General features: G+C 47.2%; 1 protein-coding gene across 2 annotated transcripts; it reads left to right on the top strand.

Annotated features, from left to right (window-relative positions):
* The first annotated feature begins 241 nt into the window (after nt 1–241).
* si:ch211-203d1.3 (protein phosphatase Slingshot homolog 3) lies at nt 242–13,776 on the top strand. 2 transcript variants are annotated; one of them, XM_036550866.1, is made up of 17 exons: nt 242–372; nt 1,453–1,608; nt 3,140–3,177; nt 3,418–3,598; nt 4,059–4,174; nt 4,414–4,482; nt 5,721–5,786; nt 6,092–6,274; nt 6,487–6,580; nt 6,947–7,075; nt 7,717–7,763; nt 8,297–8,443; nt 9,132–9,332; nt 9,887–10,064; nt 10,510–10,623; nt 11,364–11,465; nt 11,596–13,776. In XM_036550866.1, exons 2-17 carry the CDS (start codon nt 1,561–1,563, stop codon nt 11,851–11,853), a joined length of 1,971 nt encoding a protein of 656 aa, XP_036406759.1. In that variant the 5' UTR covers nt 242–372; nt 1,453–1,560; the 3' UTR covers nt 11,854–13,776. The 2 variants fall into 2 exon arrangements, with proteins under 2 accessions (XP_036406759.1, XP_036406760.1); XM_036550867.1 differs by having other exon boundaries at nt 242–339.
* The last annotated feature ends 1,458 nt before the right edge of the window (nt 13,777–15,234 follow it).

The following is a 15,234-nucleotide window of genomic DNA, read 5'->3' on the forward strand; positions in this document are numbered from 1 at the left end:
CTTCCTTCTTGAGTCACTTGATCAAAGCTATTCATAGACCACCATCCAGTATAAATAAGGTTTATCGACGGGAAGCAGGGGCATACTCCGCATCTTTGCGATCGCTCGTCAGCCAGACCGCGGCGGGCGCGTCCCCTTTAAGAAAAGCAGTGCGGAATCCGCCTCTTCCTAATAAGGGCATGTTTACTTTTCTCCGCCGAAATTATTTCTCTTCCTGGTTCGCTGCGAGAGTAAAGCGAGCGCGACTCCCCTTTAATTGGACACCAGAGGACTCCAAGTGCATGCCGAGAAGCTTAGGACCAAAAAATAAGCCAAAAGGAGAGGGATCCTAAAAAAGGGGTAGGAAAAAGGAGGAAGGGCGCTCGGAGGCAGGTAAAAGAGGAACATCCGCACTCTGTCAATTAGCATTTTATTCCAGCGTTTTTAAGGAACTAGCTGTCTACCTAGTTAGCCTGCTAGCCAGGCGGCTGCAGTAAGTGCATAGATACCTGGCGACAGCGAAGATTGCGAGCAAGCTAGCTAGATAGATAGATAGCTAGATTGCTAATTCGCTAGCTAACAATCTAGATAGTTAGCTGGCTGTCGTGGGCGACTGTGCTCTCAGAATAGTTACAGTAGACAGTTTTGTTTTTTCGGAGTATCGAGATAGTATGGACGTATTTCCGGCATGTTTGTGCTGTTCTGTGTTAGCTGTTATATATTATCTAATCACCATGTAACGTTATCCACGGTTTGCTTTTAGCAGCTGGCTAGGTAGTCATATAGCTTGTCAATTGCATTTTGACTAGGAAAAATGGGAAGCATGTTGTTGAACATTTTAACGTAAGTTACGTTAGGGTTCAGTAGGTTTGTGCTAACATTACGCCCTTCGTCACGGTGCTGTCACCAGCCATCTAAACGGTTTTGCACAAAATCTGTCATTTAAATGGCTACAGTGGAGGGTCTCGGTGGCCTCTTTAATAGAGTAGCGTTAGGTTTGTCAGGCTGTACAACCTGTGATAAGCTAGCTAGTTATGCTCTAACTACCAGCATGCCAAACGTCAGTAGGTGTTTGGCTGTGCCTACAGCGTATGTCTGCCTAGTCAGCTGTTAGTGAATACAGTAGTGTAGCAGATTACATTCCACTCTAGGTCCTCAAGATCCCTGAATTTTTTTTAAATAAAAGTTTCAGTAAGCAGCAGCAACAGGCATTGGTACCTGCAACAACAGGTAATTTAAGTTTCCATCCAGTCAGTGACTCAGATAATTAAGCAATAAAAGCCTCAGTAGGAAGGCAGCCATGAGCCCGTGCTATGGGTTTCAGTTGGGCATTACCGTATTGGACAGTGTCCTGGCCGGACAGAGCTTCACTGTCATTCCTCCTTAGCTGAATTTCAGACATGCTCATCTGTCCGTGGCCTTGCGCAATTACCGATGCGAGATATACACACGTATTTTTGTTTTCGTTTCCAGTGTCCTGCGGTTGGCCCACCGTGCCTGGACGTCGTAAGGCGGGTCTGGGGGGCGCTCCCTCTCCGGGCTGCGGTCTTTGCCGGTACCTGCGCCGGACATTAGCGAGGCATGGCGCTGCTAACCCTGCACAGATCTCCCTCTGTCAGCACTACGCCAGTGAGTGTTCGGCTCTGCGCAGCAGCGTTTCCCCTTTTTGTTTCTTCTGCTTTTGTGTACGCGGGGTGTGCGTGCAGCAGCGGACCTGCACACACTGTTATTAGCTGTAACATCAGAGGGGTGTTGATGCATTTGCCTTACTGAATGCCCGTTAATGGTGGGCTCCTCCTGGAATGTGAACCAACGATCTTATGATCATGTGCTCAGTTCCCATAACCACTACACCACCACCCCCAACTGCTGCTTGGAAGTGCTGGATTTGTGTCGCTGCATATGCTGTTGTGGTGTTGCATCGTCAAGGGGCTGACAGAACAGATAACAAAGAGAAAGTCTGGCGTGTGCAAAACATGCCCAGGTTGGAAGTTGGCTAACATCTAAAGATCAGACATTTTCATCAACAGTAATCGCAGTAATCAAGGTTTTCTTTGGAAAAGTGCGCTTGTCAGGGAGAATTCCTGGTTTGTTTGTCAGTGGGAATGTAAAAAATGGCTGCCCGAGTGACTGAAGAGGTATTTATAACTCCTTGTTGAAGTTGCAACAGCATTAGTCACAGATATGGGGGTAGTTGCTGCGTCTGATTGTAGTTACAGTCACAGAAACCCCCCTATCTTTCTCTTGCACCATCAGACCACAGTGTTTGCAAAGTGCTAACATATTCCACCACCTCTCTCTCTCTCTCTCTCTCTCTCTCTATCACGCTCTGCTTTCTCTCTGTCTGCTGAAATCATTTTAACATTGTAAATATTGTAATTTAACATTTAATTCAAAAGCTTCACTGGTATATTTCAGCCCTGCTCTCACACCAGGCTATGTTTTCTGTATTCCTTGTCTCTTTTTCACTCTCTCTCTCTCTCTTTCTCTGTCTCACTCTCACTCTCGCTCACTGTCCGTGTGTGCACTGAAAGCATTCTCCTAGAGTCAGCCGCTGGATCTGATACTCGACTGAATTAACTCATTTTCTTTTTCTTTTCTTCCTGCCCCATCGCTCCGCTCTCCCCCCTTCCTCCCTCCCGCCCTCTCTGTCTTTTACTGTCTGTCTGGACATGTCAGTTGCATAACAGGTAATGTTACTGTCTCAAGTTTCATCCCGTTCAAACCCTTGATATTGTCATACTCTCCCCTGTCTCTCGCCCACCATCTCTCCCTGCAGTCCAGTGTTTAATTATTACAGTACAGTTGTCCTTTTGAAAGCGTAGCCCATTTTCTCAGTGCTGTACGCCCTGTTCATTCTCTCTTTCAGCACATTGTTAGTGTGCTGTAGATTTAGTCAGTAAGACTCTTTCTCTGCCTTCGCCTGTCTCTCTCTTTCTCCCTCCCTCTCTCTCTGTCCTTTTATGTTTATCTGCATATTTGTCACCGTTTGGATATAGTAGTGGTAGTTGGTCACCATGTAACATGTGGGTAGGTGGTGTTTTTTATTCAGATTGGTAAGCATACTCACAGCTGATTTATTAGTGATTGTATGCATTGTATGCAGTCATTTAAGATATTTACATATAAATTCATATATTTATTGTTTTTTTTTTTATAGGATGAAAGTATTCCCAGAAGAGGGAGACTTCAGAAAAGGTAGATTATTATGATGTGACTGTAATCAAGTTTTTAATGTAATTAAAGATGGTGAAATTTTTTGCTTTTTGTCAAAATGTTTTTGCTTAGTACTATGTCTTTGAAATGACATTTTTTTATGAATATTTTCCATATAAGTCAAAAAATGTGATCGTTATCAGCTCTGCCATGTTCAGCATCAACGTCACTCTTCAGACTGTCTCTGAAATGATGAAATATGTGCACTGATTTTGTTGGCAGAGAGAGCTTTGCTCTCGTGAAGGGGGTGGTCCTCTTGCTGGAAGAGGGGGAACGGCCTGCCGAGGACACCACACCCCCGCTGTACAGACAGCTCCCCCTTGGGGGCGGGTCATCAGACACTCAGCACAGGCACCTCCATGCAATGGTGTCAATGCTTCGACCCGAGGACACCCTCAAGCTGGTGAGAGCCACCTGGCGTACTGCCATCTATGGCTGGGAGGAGAACTAGGCCTTATAAGTTTCCGAATGGGTGGAGCTATGATGTACCGACTGTACAAGTACCAATTACTGCTCTGAACTAAGAAAAGTGTTTTTTGACTGGGTCGTTCAAGTCAGTGACAGAACATTATAGCTCCGCCCTTTATGGGGTTAATGAAGGGGTTGGCGATGAAGGGAAGACACTATTTACTACAGTGGAACGCAACTGTTTTTTTAAGCCTTTGAAAATCACCGTTGATGTGGAAGGCATGGCACAGTGTTGTGTTGGCTCACTTTCCTTCCCACTGTTTCTCCCTTTGCCTTGTTCTTCTGTCTCATGTTCTTTCTCTCTCGGTCTCTCTCTCTCCTTCTCCACCTTCTCTCGCTCTCTTTTCCTGCATTTTCCCTCTCTGTCTCTGGCCCTCTCCCCCTGTGCCTCTCAGGCTGTGCGCTTGGAGTCGGTCAGTCCCGTCAGAGTGAGGTACTTGCTGATCATTTCAACTCTCTGCAATAAACACGAGAGCATTCTGTTGGGCATGGACTTCCCCAGCAAAGACAGGTATGTGTGTGGCTGTGGACACGCTCTTGAGTTTCATGAATCTCTTGTAGACACTAATATCCTCTCTTTTTTTCTGCTAACAAATTAGACCCAGGAATACTTTGAAATGTCTGGTTAACGTTTATAATCATAATCAAAACATTGGGAATTCGGCACTGTCTAAAGTCATACTTTCATCGGATTTAATCATCAGTTTTTGATTTAATGTTTCGTTTAATTCATCTGCCCTTCTCTCGCAGTGACCAATGTACTATTGGCCTAGTGCTTCCCGTATGGAGCGACACTCAAGTCTACCTGGATGGCGACGGGTAAGAAAGACAGAGAGAGAAAGAAGAGAGACGTTGACAGAGTGTGGGCATAAGAATGATATATTAATAAGATATAAGATATATTAATAAGATATAAGATATATTAAAAAAGGGATGCAAACTTGCCAGTGATTCAGTTTAAATGGTAAAGAATGTTCTTCAATATTTCTAATTGGACTTTGACTCAACTGTTGGCTAACAGTCACATGAGTAATCTGTTAATATATATAATGACTTTTTAAACACCCCTAATGTTGAGAAAGTTTATTTTTTGGTAATAGAGTGAAACATTGATAAATGTTGAGGAAGTGGCTTTTGATTGGTGATGAATATTATGTAAATATTGACCAGCATGTTTATTTAAAGGTATAAGTTTAGATAGGTTTCTCTGCCTTGCTAAAAAGGTGCCAGGTGACGAAGGGTAAACTTCGGGAAGCTGGATATACCTGCTTCCCTTCCACTCTTGTCCACGAGGTTCAAACTGATGAGGGTGGATTAGGAAAATCACTGTGCTTCATCTCATCTTGTGTTATCAGACCGACACACTGTCACCGTCCAGCGTGTCTAAAAGTAGTCTCTGGCTCAGAGTAACTCCTTGTAGCTTGTCTTGATGTCCCCCTGAAATACATTACATTAAATCATTTAGCAGACGCTCTTACCCAGAGCGACTTCCAAATAAGCGCATCTTATTTGGTCTTTTGTTTGCTACATTGGTTAGCAAGCTGCATTTCATTCACAACAAGTGAATTTGGAGGTTGTGGTTTTTTTCCCCCCCAGTAATTTAGTGTAAAGTTTTGATCCATTATCAGCAGCTAAGGGCCTGAAGTGGCTGCACCGAATCTGAATGTTGAAAACTGAAATAAGAGGCAAAGGTGCCAAATCAGATCCAGAGAGAGACACACCTGCACAGACAGTAGTGTGAGTCTCGTTCTGGCCGTGAAATGGAAGTGAAGTGTTGCCGGGACACAGCAGGCAGTCTGACACCAGACAACGGCCAGGACAACAACAGCGCTCCTGTGCGGGTGTAATCACTCTCACATGCTTTCAGGTCCACGCTATTTTCATACTGAGCCTTTAACACCCGGTCCCCACCCAGACCTCTGATTTAGTTACTGCGTGTTTGCTATTAACTCCACACCTCAGTCTTTTTTCCCTTTTTTTCCACTGTCTCTTTCTCTCTCTGCTTTTTTTTTCTTTCTGTCTCTCTATCTCTCCCTCTCTCTCTCTCTCTCACTCAGAGGGTTCAGCGTCACGTCGGCCGGGAACACAAAAATTTTCAAACCCGTGTCCATTCAGACCATGTGGTGAGTCTAAATCACATTACAATGTTACATTTAGCAGAGTTAAGTACCTTGCCCAAGGGTACGGCAGCAGTGCCCCAGTGGGGAATCAAACCGGCAACCTCTCGGTTACGAGCCCTGCTCCTTCCCACTATGCTACATTGCCAGATGTTAATATAGCACAACACCCACTGTGGCACGGCCTGCCGTATGTTGCATCTGTCCATTTGCCTCTGAGTTGCTCCCCTGTGATATGCATTATCTGTGATAGCAAAGGCATGGCTTAGGCCACTTTGTAACTGGCACGCCCTCTCCCCCCGCACCCCCAGGTCGGTGCTGCAGGCCCTGCACGGGTGCTGCGAGCGCGCAGTGAAGGGCGCGGTCATCCCCGGCTGCGGGCTGGACTGGGTGCAGAACTACTGCGCCCTGGTGGAGTCGGACCGCAACTGCCTGAACGAGTGGGGCGCCATGACGGGGCTGGAGTCGGTGAGGAGGGACGACATGGGGCAGAGGTGAGGGCGACCCACGCCCACCCCCACCCCCTCCGGGCCACCCTTTTTGTTACAAGCACTGCTCCTCACTGCTACACCACACTGCTGTTCCGAGAAGGGGTGGCCTATTGATGGATGTGGTGATTTCACATGCTTTCAGTCTTCCCCCTCCTCTCTCTTGTGCTCTCTCCATCTCTTCACCTCCCTCCCTACCTCCCACTCTCTCTCTGCAGCTCCTCAGAAAGGGTGAGTGTGGAGAGGAGGATTAAGGCCCAGCTGAGGGAGATCATGAGGACAGAGGACCTGGAGAACATCACCTCTAAACAGGTGAGAGGGTGAGGCAGGGAGACCCGAGGGCTGAACCCAGGCAGACAGGGTCGTTTGTCATTTTACAGCTGTAATGACCATTTTTTCACCATTACATTAGTAACATTTAGCAGACGCTCTTATCCAGAGTGAGTTACCTAGGTTACAGTTTTTTACATGTTATCTCTTTATTCAGCTGGATATTTACTGAGGCAATTCTGGGTTAAGCACCTTGGCCAAAGAGTACAGCATCAGTTCTCCAGTGGGGAATCAAACCAGCAACCTTTCAGTTACAAGCCCTGCTCCTAACCGCTATGCGACGCTGCCACCCCTATATGTCTATAGATTATTTTCTACTTTAAATAATGAGGGCATCGCCTTCTGCAGGTGCGTTGCGCCCTGGAGACCAGCATAGGAATGGACATGAAGGACTACAAAGAGTACATCGACAACGAGATGATGGTCACCATGGCGCAGATGGACAAGCCCTCCAAAATATTTGACTACCTTTACCTGGTGAGAGCTCTTTGGTGCGGTGCAATAGGCTGGCACCTGCGAGCAGCATAACAGAGGCTCATGGTGCATTCACACGTCTGCTTTACAAGCTTCAAAGGCATCACGCTGGTTTAAATGAGGGTTTGCGTAATAGATGGGTGTCTTGTGAGGTCTGCTCTGTAATTTCCTCTTTGTGTTTTTGTTTTTGGATTTTAAGACACAGACATTTTCCCTGCGTATGTTCAAGTGTATGAAAATCATATAACAACTTTTTCCATGCGCAGGTGTTTCATCTGTGGGTGTTATTGGGTACATCCCCACAATGTGTTAAAAACACAACCATCAGCATTTGTTCTGTCATTGGCTGGCCTGAAGTATATGTTGTCTAAGAAAAACAGTGTTGGAGTTAATCTTGAAATTTTCCAATGTGTTAAATTTGTGCTGTCTCTCAGCATTGGGATTTAATGTTAGACAGCATGTTTAAGAACAAAGTCATTTAGTCCCAAACAGAGCATTTGTATGGTTATGGGGCAGAAAGCCATTTGATCTCAGGTAGAGATCTTGTACGGAGCATGCAGACTGTGCTGCACTGAGGAGCGCTGGAGTCTGAGCACCGAGTCGTGGCTTAATTCAGATTTCATTCGGGTCGTTTCTTGTTACAGGGATCTGAATGGAATGCTGCCAACTTTGAAGAACTTCAGAAAAACAAGTAATACCTCTTGCTGCATTTCTTTCTCGTCGTTCCCTGTCGCATGTGTGTGTGTGTGTGTGTTTGTGTGTCAGATTTGATGGTTTTTTTTTCCCTCGTTGTTGTTGTTTTCTTGATTCTTGCTGAGTCATATTGACCGAATATAAGGCACTCCTGATTGCGAAGGTGGCCCTTTTCTCAAAGATCAGCATTTTTTAAAGTGACAAAATTTTTATCACCAAACCAAAAAGATGCTCCTAGTAAACAGTGGGGGGGGGATTAAGTTTTTTGTACGCTCACACAGGAAGCAGTGAAATTGGGCGTGTGTCATCCACAGCCTGCCTGCAGCCATTGGGTTTGTGGCAATATACAGATCCCAGATGAAGATAAGGTCATTTTCACAATCATTGTGGCGCTTCTTTTCACAACTGAAAAGGCAGACTTTTTCAAACTTCATGAACTTGCTTTGATCACGTCAGTGCCCGGGCGCGTTGACATGGGCTTTGTGTTTATGGTGTTGACAGTAACCACTGGCATTGTCGTTTGTAATGCAGCGTGGGCTACATTCTGAACGTCACCATGGAGATCGATAACTTCTTCCCAGAATCTTTCACCTACATGAACATCCGAGTGTACGACGTGGAGGCGACCGACCTCCTCGCTCACTGGAACAACACCTACAACTTCATCAACAAGGCCAGGTACCCTAACCCCCCCCCCCCCCCCATTCCACACCCCAACCAGTCTCACTTCATCAACAAGGCCAGGTACCTTAACCCCCCCCATTCCACACCCCAACCAGAGTCTCACTTCATCAACAAGGCCAGGTACCTTAACCCCCCCATTCCACACCCCAACCAGTCTCACTTCATCAACAAGGCCAGGTACCCTAACCCCCCCCATTACACTTCATCTCACGCAGCTCAGTGGCAGCGCCTCTCTCACAGTTGTCCCCTCAGTGAAGTGTCACCCTGCCCTCCCTTACTTTGCACACTTGCAGATTTCAGACTCAGCAGACCATGGTGATGGTGAGCTTGGCAGTGCGGGCTAGTGCAGCACAGTGCACTGCAGATTTAGTGCGATAGATCAGTGGGATGATATCGGTGCGATGATGATGCTGCCATGATGATGGTGCGGCCATGATGTCAGTACGATGATGTCATTGTGATGATGTCAGTGAGATTATGATGCTGCCATGGTGTCAGTGCCATGGTGTCAGTGCTATGATGTCACTGTGATGATGTCAGTGAGATGATGCTGCCATGGTGTCAGTGCAGTGATGTCAGTGTGGTAATGATGTCAGTGTGATGATGTAATTGCATTGATGTCAGTGCAGTGATGTCATTGTGATGATGTAATGCGCACGGCTTCCCCCTTCCCTCCCCCCAGGCAGAGTGGGCAGGCGGTCCTGGTCCACTGTAAGATGGGGGTGAGCCGCTCGGCCTCCACGGTGGTGGCCTTCGCCATGAAGCAGCAGCACTGGCCGCTGGACTGCGCCCTGGCGTACGTGCGGGAGAGGCGGCCCATCGTGCAGCCCAACGAGGGCTTCATGAAGCAGCTGCACACCTACAGCGGCATCCTGCAGGCCAGGTCAGTGCGCCATCCCTCTGCTCGAGTGCGCCCCCTTCTGGCTCAGTTTGCAGGCGTACGTCGGCGTGCCTGTTGGTTGTTTGTATTAACCTCTGTGTAACTGTCGGCAGGTGTGCATACCTCTGTGCGGTTTTTAAGCATGTGCATGTCCATCTTGTTCTCTCTATGCATTTGTCTGTATGTGCATGCGTGTGCATCTCATTCTGTGTGTGCATGTGTGTGTGTGTGCGCGTGTGTGTGTGTGCGCGTGTGTGTGTGTGCGTGTGTGTGTGTGCGTGTGTGTGTGTGTGCGTGTGTGTGTGTGCGTGTGTGTGTGTGCGTGTGTGTGCGTGTGTGTGCGTGTGTGCGCGTGCGTGCGCGCGTGTGCGTGGGTGCGCGTGTGTGTGCGCGTGCGTTTGTGTGTGTGTGCGTGCATGTGTGCGTGCATGTGTGGTGCGTGTGTGCATCCTTTTCTCTCTGTGCGGGTCCCTGCGGGTGCCGGTGCCTGTGGGTACGCGTGTATGTCGTTCTCTCTGCGCGGTGTGTGCGACCCTCGCTCTCTCTCTGTGTCTCAGTCAGCAGCGCCACAGCGCCCTCTGGAGGCGGAAGTCACGGGAGATGAGGAAACTGTCCCTCCACCGCAGCGAGGAGGAAGCTGCTGGAAGTGAGGAAGACGAGGAACAAGAAAGCCAGGAAGATGAGGAAGAGGAAGAAGAAGAGGGGGAGGAGGATGACGAGGAAGAGTTAAAAGATGTGAGGTTCAGATTATGTTCCCATGCGTGTGGGTTTAATGCAGTGGTTAATATAGACCAAATTTGGTAATCTCATGTGGAGAGGTCATCAGCGGTATATGCACTCTTTCACACCTCATTGCCTCTCTCTCTCTCTCTGTCTCTCTCTGTCTCTCTCGCTCTCTCCCTCCCTCTCCCTCTCTCTCTCTCTCTCTCTCTGTCTCTGTCTCTCTCTCCCTCTCTCTCTCCCTCCTCTCTCTCCCTCTCTCTCTCCCTCCCTCTCTCGCTCTCTCCCTCTCTCTCTCTCTCCCTCCCTCTCTCTCTCTCTCTCCCTCTCCCTCCCTCCCTCTCTCTCTCCCTCCCTCCCTCTTCCTCTCCCTCTGCCTCTCCCTCTCCCTCTCCCTCTCTCTCTCTCTCTCTCTCTCTCTCTCTCTCTCTCTCTCTGTCTCGGGCTCCTGTCCCGTCAGGTGTTCCCAGAGCCTGCCCCTCTGCCTCAGCCCCAGAAGGATTCTCACCCCCCCCCGCCCACTATCCCGGACTCGGCAGGGCCTCCTGTCATCCACATTCAGGACAGTGACAAGGTGGGGCCGGTCTCTCTCACTGCATCCACACTGTACTCCCCTCTCAGTCCCTCCCACTGCACTGATAATGTCTATTGCATTACGACATTCCTTATCTTCAAGGATACTGTCAGTCTGTTTGATGCCTTAAACTGAGCCTCAGGTCACTCATTGTGTGACACAAAACTGCATTCCACTGTGACTTTAAATACGATGCAATAATGAAACACTGCAGCTTGCAACTGCAGGTGTAAGTCGTAGCAAACTGAAAAGTGTCATTCCTTTAAACCTCAAGGGTGAATTGAATTCGAAATCGAAGAGACAGGGTGATATTATGATCTCCTCTGATCTGAAGGTACACTGCAGAATAAAGTAAATAGCTAAAGATTTTCAGATGCTTTCTGTGCCACCGTCTGATGCGTGATTCACACACTTCAAAGCCAGGCATTACTTGTAGAAAGACACACTTTGTCATGGTTCACCAGACTCTTTTGTCAAACCTGTATATCTCCTGTAAGACAAAAAGGTTAATAGAAAAAAATGGTTGAAATAAAGCTGAGAAATTTTGCTTTCAAATCACAGTAAGTAAAAAATAACAATAAACATCAACAAAAAATATAAGGGTGCATTACAAAAAAAGGAAACCGAAACTCTGGTCTTCCAGACTTTCTCTGGTCTATGGTTGGACCTGCCAGCACTTCCTGGACTTCCTGGTCCTGCTCTGTCTGTGGTTGTAACTCTAAACTGTGTCCCGCTTTCAGGTGTCCCAGAGTCCCAGCCGAAGCGGCAGGATGAACCTCTTCTCCCTCATGCAGTCCATCAGCGAGCTGGACGAGGAGGAGAGAGAGAGCGACAGAGCGCAGGTGAGAGAAGGCGGGAAAAGACTACACTCCCCAGAGAGAGGAGAGGAAAACCGTTTATGGCAGCACCTGCACGGTAGGTGTTTCTACAGACCTCCTGAGCTTCTCGCTCATGTCTCACCCCTCTGTCCAGGCGGTGGCTGGTCAGCGGAGGTCTCCAGGGCAACGGAGGCGGGGTCAGGCCCAGGGCCGAAAGGGCCTTGTTCACCAGAGAGCCCACGTGGACGTGTCCCCCGAGCCACGCAGCCAATCAGAGCGCAGAGGAGTGAGAGAGGAAGAAGGGGCGGGGCAGAGCTTGCTTGGTTCTGGTGGAGGAGGAGAGGAGCAGCACTGCATGGAGGGAGGGGCTGATGGAGGGGAGGAGGCGGAGCTTCAGGAGAAGAACGGCTGAAAGCCCTGGGAGACACGGGGTGAGACGAGAGGGTGACAGTAGGCAGGAGACACTAAGAACAAGGAGACACATTTTCAGACACATTGCAGGACAAAAACGCTTCAACGAATTCTAAACCTAAAACACACACGGAAGAGCTATGGCAGACACTGATGTAGTGAAATCACAAACGGTGGATCACGTCTGACATTCATTAAGTTGAAATGTTGAAAATCTCCATTGGAGAAGTTTCAGCCAATCAGGCAAGTGAGCCGGGGTTCAGAATGGGTGATGGTGGCTCGTGATTGGCTGAGATGTCGATGTCATTCAAGGGTAGATATCCACTGTGTAAAGGATGTCAGACGCATAAAACGTCTTTAAATATTTCACTTGCCTTCACCCATTTATTATTTTGTATTTTCAGAAGCACATATAACTTATAGAAGTAGAGGTTTTTACTGTGCAGTGCTTCACATTGCTGTTAAATCAATACTGTAGCTGCACTGAGAGAAACGCACTCCTTACCACAGCAAAGCACTCGCGCTGTGTGTATGTATATGACCGTAGTCGGTTGCTCATTGCAGTATTACATTCGGTCACTACGGTTCCTATAGGAGAAGTTCCCACTGTTCCTCGACACCAGCAGATCCTAGTACTACTGTAGTGAATGCTTACTGTACCAGGAAAGATACAGTTTGATATTCGACACCACGTGGCTCTGTTTGTGTGGACAGTCCAGGGGCACCAGCACTGTTTGTGACCTCAGTTACACACACACTCACTGCTTCACTGTTCCTGTTATATTCATGAGCAGTGGGCCGAGGATATCGTTTCTCACGGAGTCAGACATGTTAAGTTATGCTATATTATATATTTTAATTTTACAAACAATGTAGGCATTTTCAAGTATTATCAGGAGTCTCCCTCGCTCTCTCTCCCTCTCCCTCTCCCCCCCTTGCCCTCCCCCCCTATTTACAAATCCTATGCAATAATACTATTTTAAGCTGTCTTTATTCTGAGAATGTGAAACTCTACGCTGGGAATGAATAGTTATCAGGGCCATGTGTTTTTTTTTTTTAAGTCTTTCTGCTGTGCAATACAGTCAACAGCACAGGGGATTCTGCCATCTCATGATCATGTTTTTTTGTGGAGACATTTTGGTACGTTGATGTTGCATGATTCGTCTCAGTAAGAGCAGTAATACAGCCCTAAAAGAGAGCAGTCAGAGTGCAGTATTTCTTACATAGGGGAGTTGTACACAGCACACAGAATGCCATTAATAACATTTACAATCTGGCCATTGTGACCTTTGATCTACAACTGGAGTCCTGTTTCCAGTTGTTAAAGATTCCAAGCACATTTTTGCATAACTACATAATTCTGCACACGGCTAGACTGTGTTGGTGCCTTGGAACTGGACCAAATGGTCATTGTTCTAAAACGCATGGCCCTGATAACGAAGATTATTGATATTACCTTATGTGGTGGTGGTTTTTCAGATTTACATTTTTTTTTTCTTTCACTGTGCCTTGCTGGGAATTCGTGTATTTTCGTATGTGTGCCGATGTGTATGTATGCACGTGTATACTTCCTCATTTTTTAATGAATGTTTTGGATGCATTTATCTGCGTGTCAGAGCATGAATCTCTATGTGGTGTGTGTGTACATGCGTGTGTGTGTGTGTGTGTGTGTGTGTGTGAGAGAGAGAGAGAGAGAATTGCACCATTCCAAGTTTTGGACTTCAGTAGGTGTCCGTTGAAGTCAAAGTAAAAAAAAAAAAAAAAACCAAAGCTGGATCCCATCTTGTCTGTATTGCAAAGTGTCCTGGATGTAATGTGTGAGTCATGTACTGTGCTAAGCTTTTCTGTACTTCGTCGTACTGAATCGATCAATGTCTCTATGCATTGCCTTGGTTCTGGTAAAGTGTTAACCGTATCTATACCTTGGCTGTTTACATATGTATAAATAAATGAATATATTGAAATTATAACATCCACCCCATACTAATGATGCACCACACACAGAAAACACAGTCCCCTACAGCTCACTTTGAGTTTGTCTGTCATACTTCCATGATATTACAGTTCTGTCTGGATTTACATTATAGTGGCCACAAGTTTTGTTGGAGCATCAGACAGAATTAGTATAGTGACACTTTTTTTTTTTGGGGGGGGGGGGGGGGGGGGTCATGAGGAGTTTTGTAGGATGGACTCCTGATTGGCTCAGCTGGTGAGGCACTCATCTCAAGAGGTTGAGATCCATATTTCTTTCCTGTTATACCAGTTCTCATTTGTACAGAATGAGTAAGTCTCTTATGCAGGCAGTCGGGTGGATTTCCTCCTCCAGTCATAGTGGAGAGCCCACCCTTTCACAGCACCCTCACTGTGACAAGGCTCGTCTATGTAATTTACTGATGTGCTGCAGGTTAAGCGGCAGTCCTGCACCTGAGAATCAAACTGGCAACCTTGGGTCACAAACATAGCTCCTCAACCACTACACTATTCAAAGATGGGGCCTATTCCGCAACCACATGCATGTAACATTATCAGTAGAGAGTTGTGGGAGCTGTCTGGCTGCATTCCGGAATGAACCAATATTAACAAAATAATCAAACACATGCAGTGACTGAAGTAGGCGGCCATTGCTCTCTCGTATTTTATTAATCTAAGCTTGTGTCTGAGGGAGGATAGCAGCACGACAAGAGCCACTTGCTGTGTGGCCGTACTGCGTTTCCTGCATCTCCTGACCTTGCTAAATGTGACATACGCAGAAATTTCCTCTGCGCTGTGCTTCACCACATTTTAGTTTACGTGTGGTGAATGTGGTTGTTCCTACCAGCATGCAAAGAGAAGCCACTCGTGTATTCAGACAGAAAGTATGTGGACTAGACAGACCAAATGACACAGATGTCTTTACTGTTCTCTGTTCCTCAAAAGCAGTTCTGCTCCTGGAAGGTTGAATGAGCTGCTTAGCTGAGCCTCATCTTTCAGAAAAATGTGTGAAAGACTCTGGAGAAATGTCACTGTTTAGTCAACACTGACCTAATACCGCTTCTGTAAACTCTTCCCACAAACCCGCACACTTTGCTCGTGCACACACATACACACAGACACACACACTGCTCAGACACACGCATACACACACACTGCTCAGACACACGCATACACACACACACACGCACACACACACACTGCTCAGACACACGCATACACACACACACACACACACATACACACAGACACACACACACTGCTCAGACACACGCATACACACACACACACACACTGCTCAGACACACGCATACACACACACACATACACACAGACACACACACTGCTCAGACACACGCATACACACACACACACACACACACTGCTCAGACACACGCGCGCACACAGACAG

Source organism: Megalops cyprinoides, chromosome 18, assembly GCF_013368585.1.
Source record: "Megalops cyprinoides isolate fMegCyp1 chromosome 18, fMegCyp1.pri, whole genome shotgun sequence".
Taxonomy (NCBI): Eukaryota; Metazoa; Chordata; class Actinopteri; order Elopiformes; family Megalopidae; genus Megalops; species Megalops cyprinoides.

Coding starts and splice junctions, on each gene's coding strand:
- si:ch211-203d1.3 (XM_036550866.1), top strand. CDS start 1,561: ATGGCGCTGCTAACCCTGCACAGATCTCCCTCTGTCAGCACTACGCCA. Junction 3,178..3,417: donor AGAGGGAGACTTCAGAAAAG/GTAGATTATTAT, acceptor TTTTGTTGGCAG/AGAGAGCTTTGCTCTCGTGA. Junction 9,333..9,886: donor AGCGGCATCCTGCAGGCCAG/GTCAGTGCGCCA, acceptor TCTGTGTCTCAG/TCAGCAGCGCCACAGCGCCC.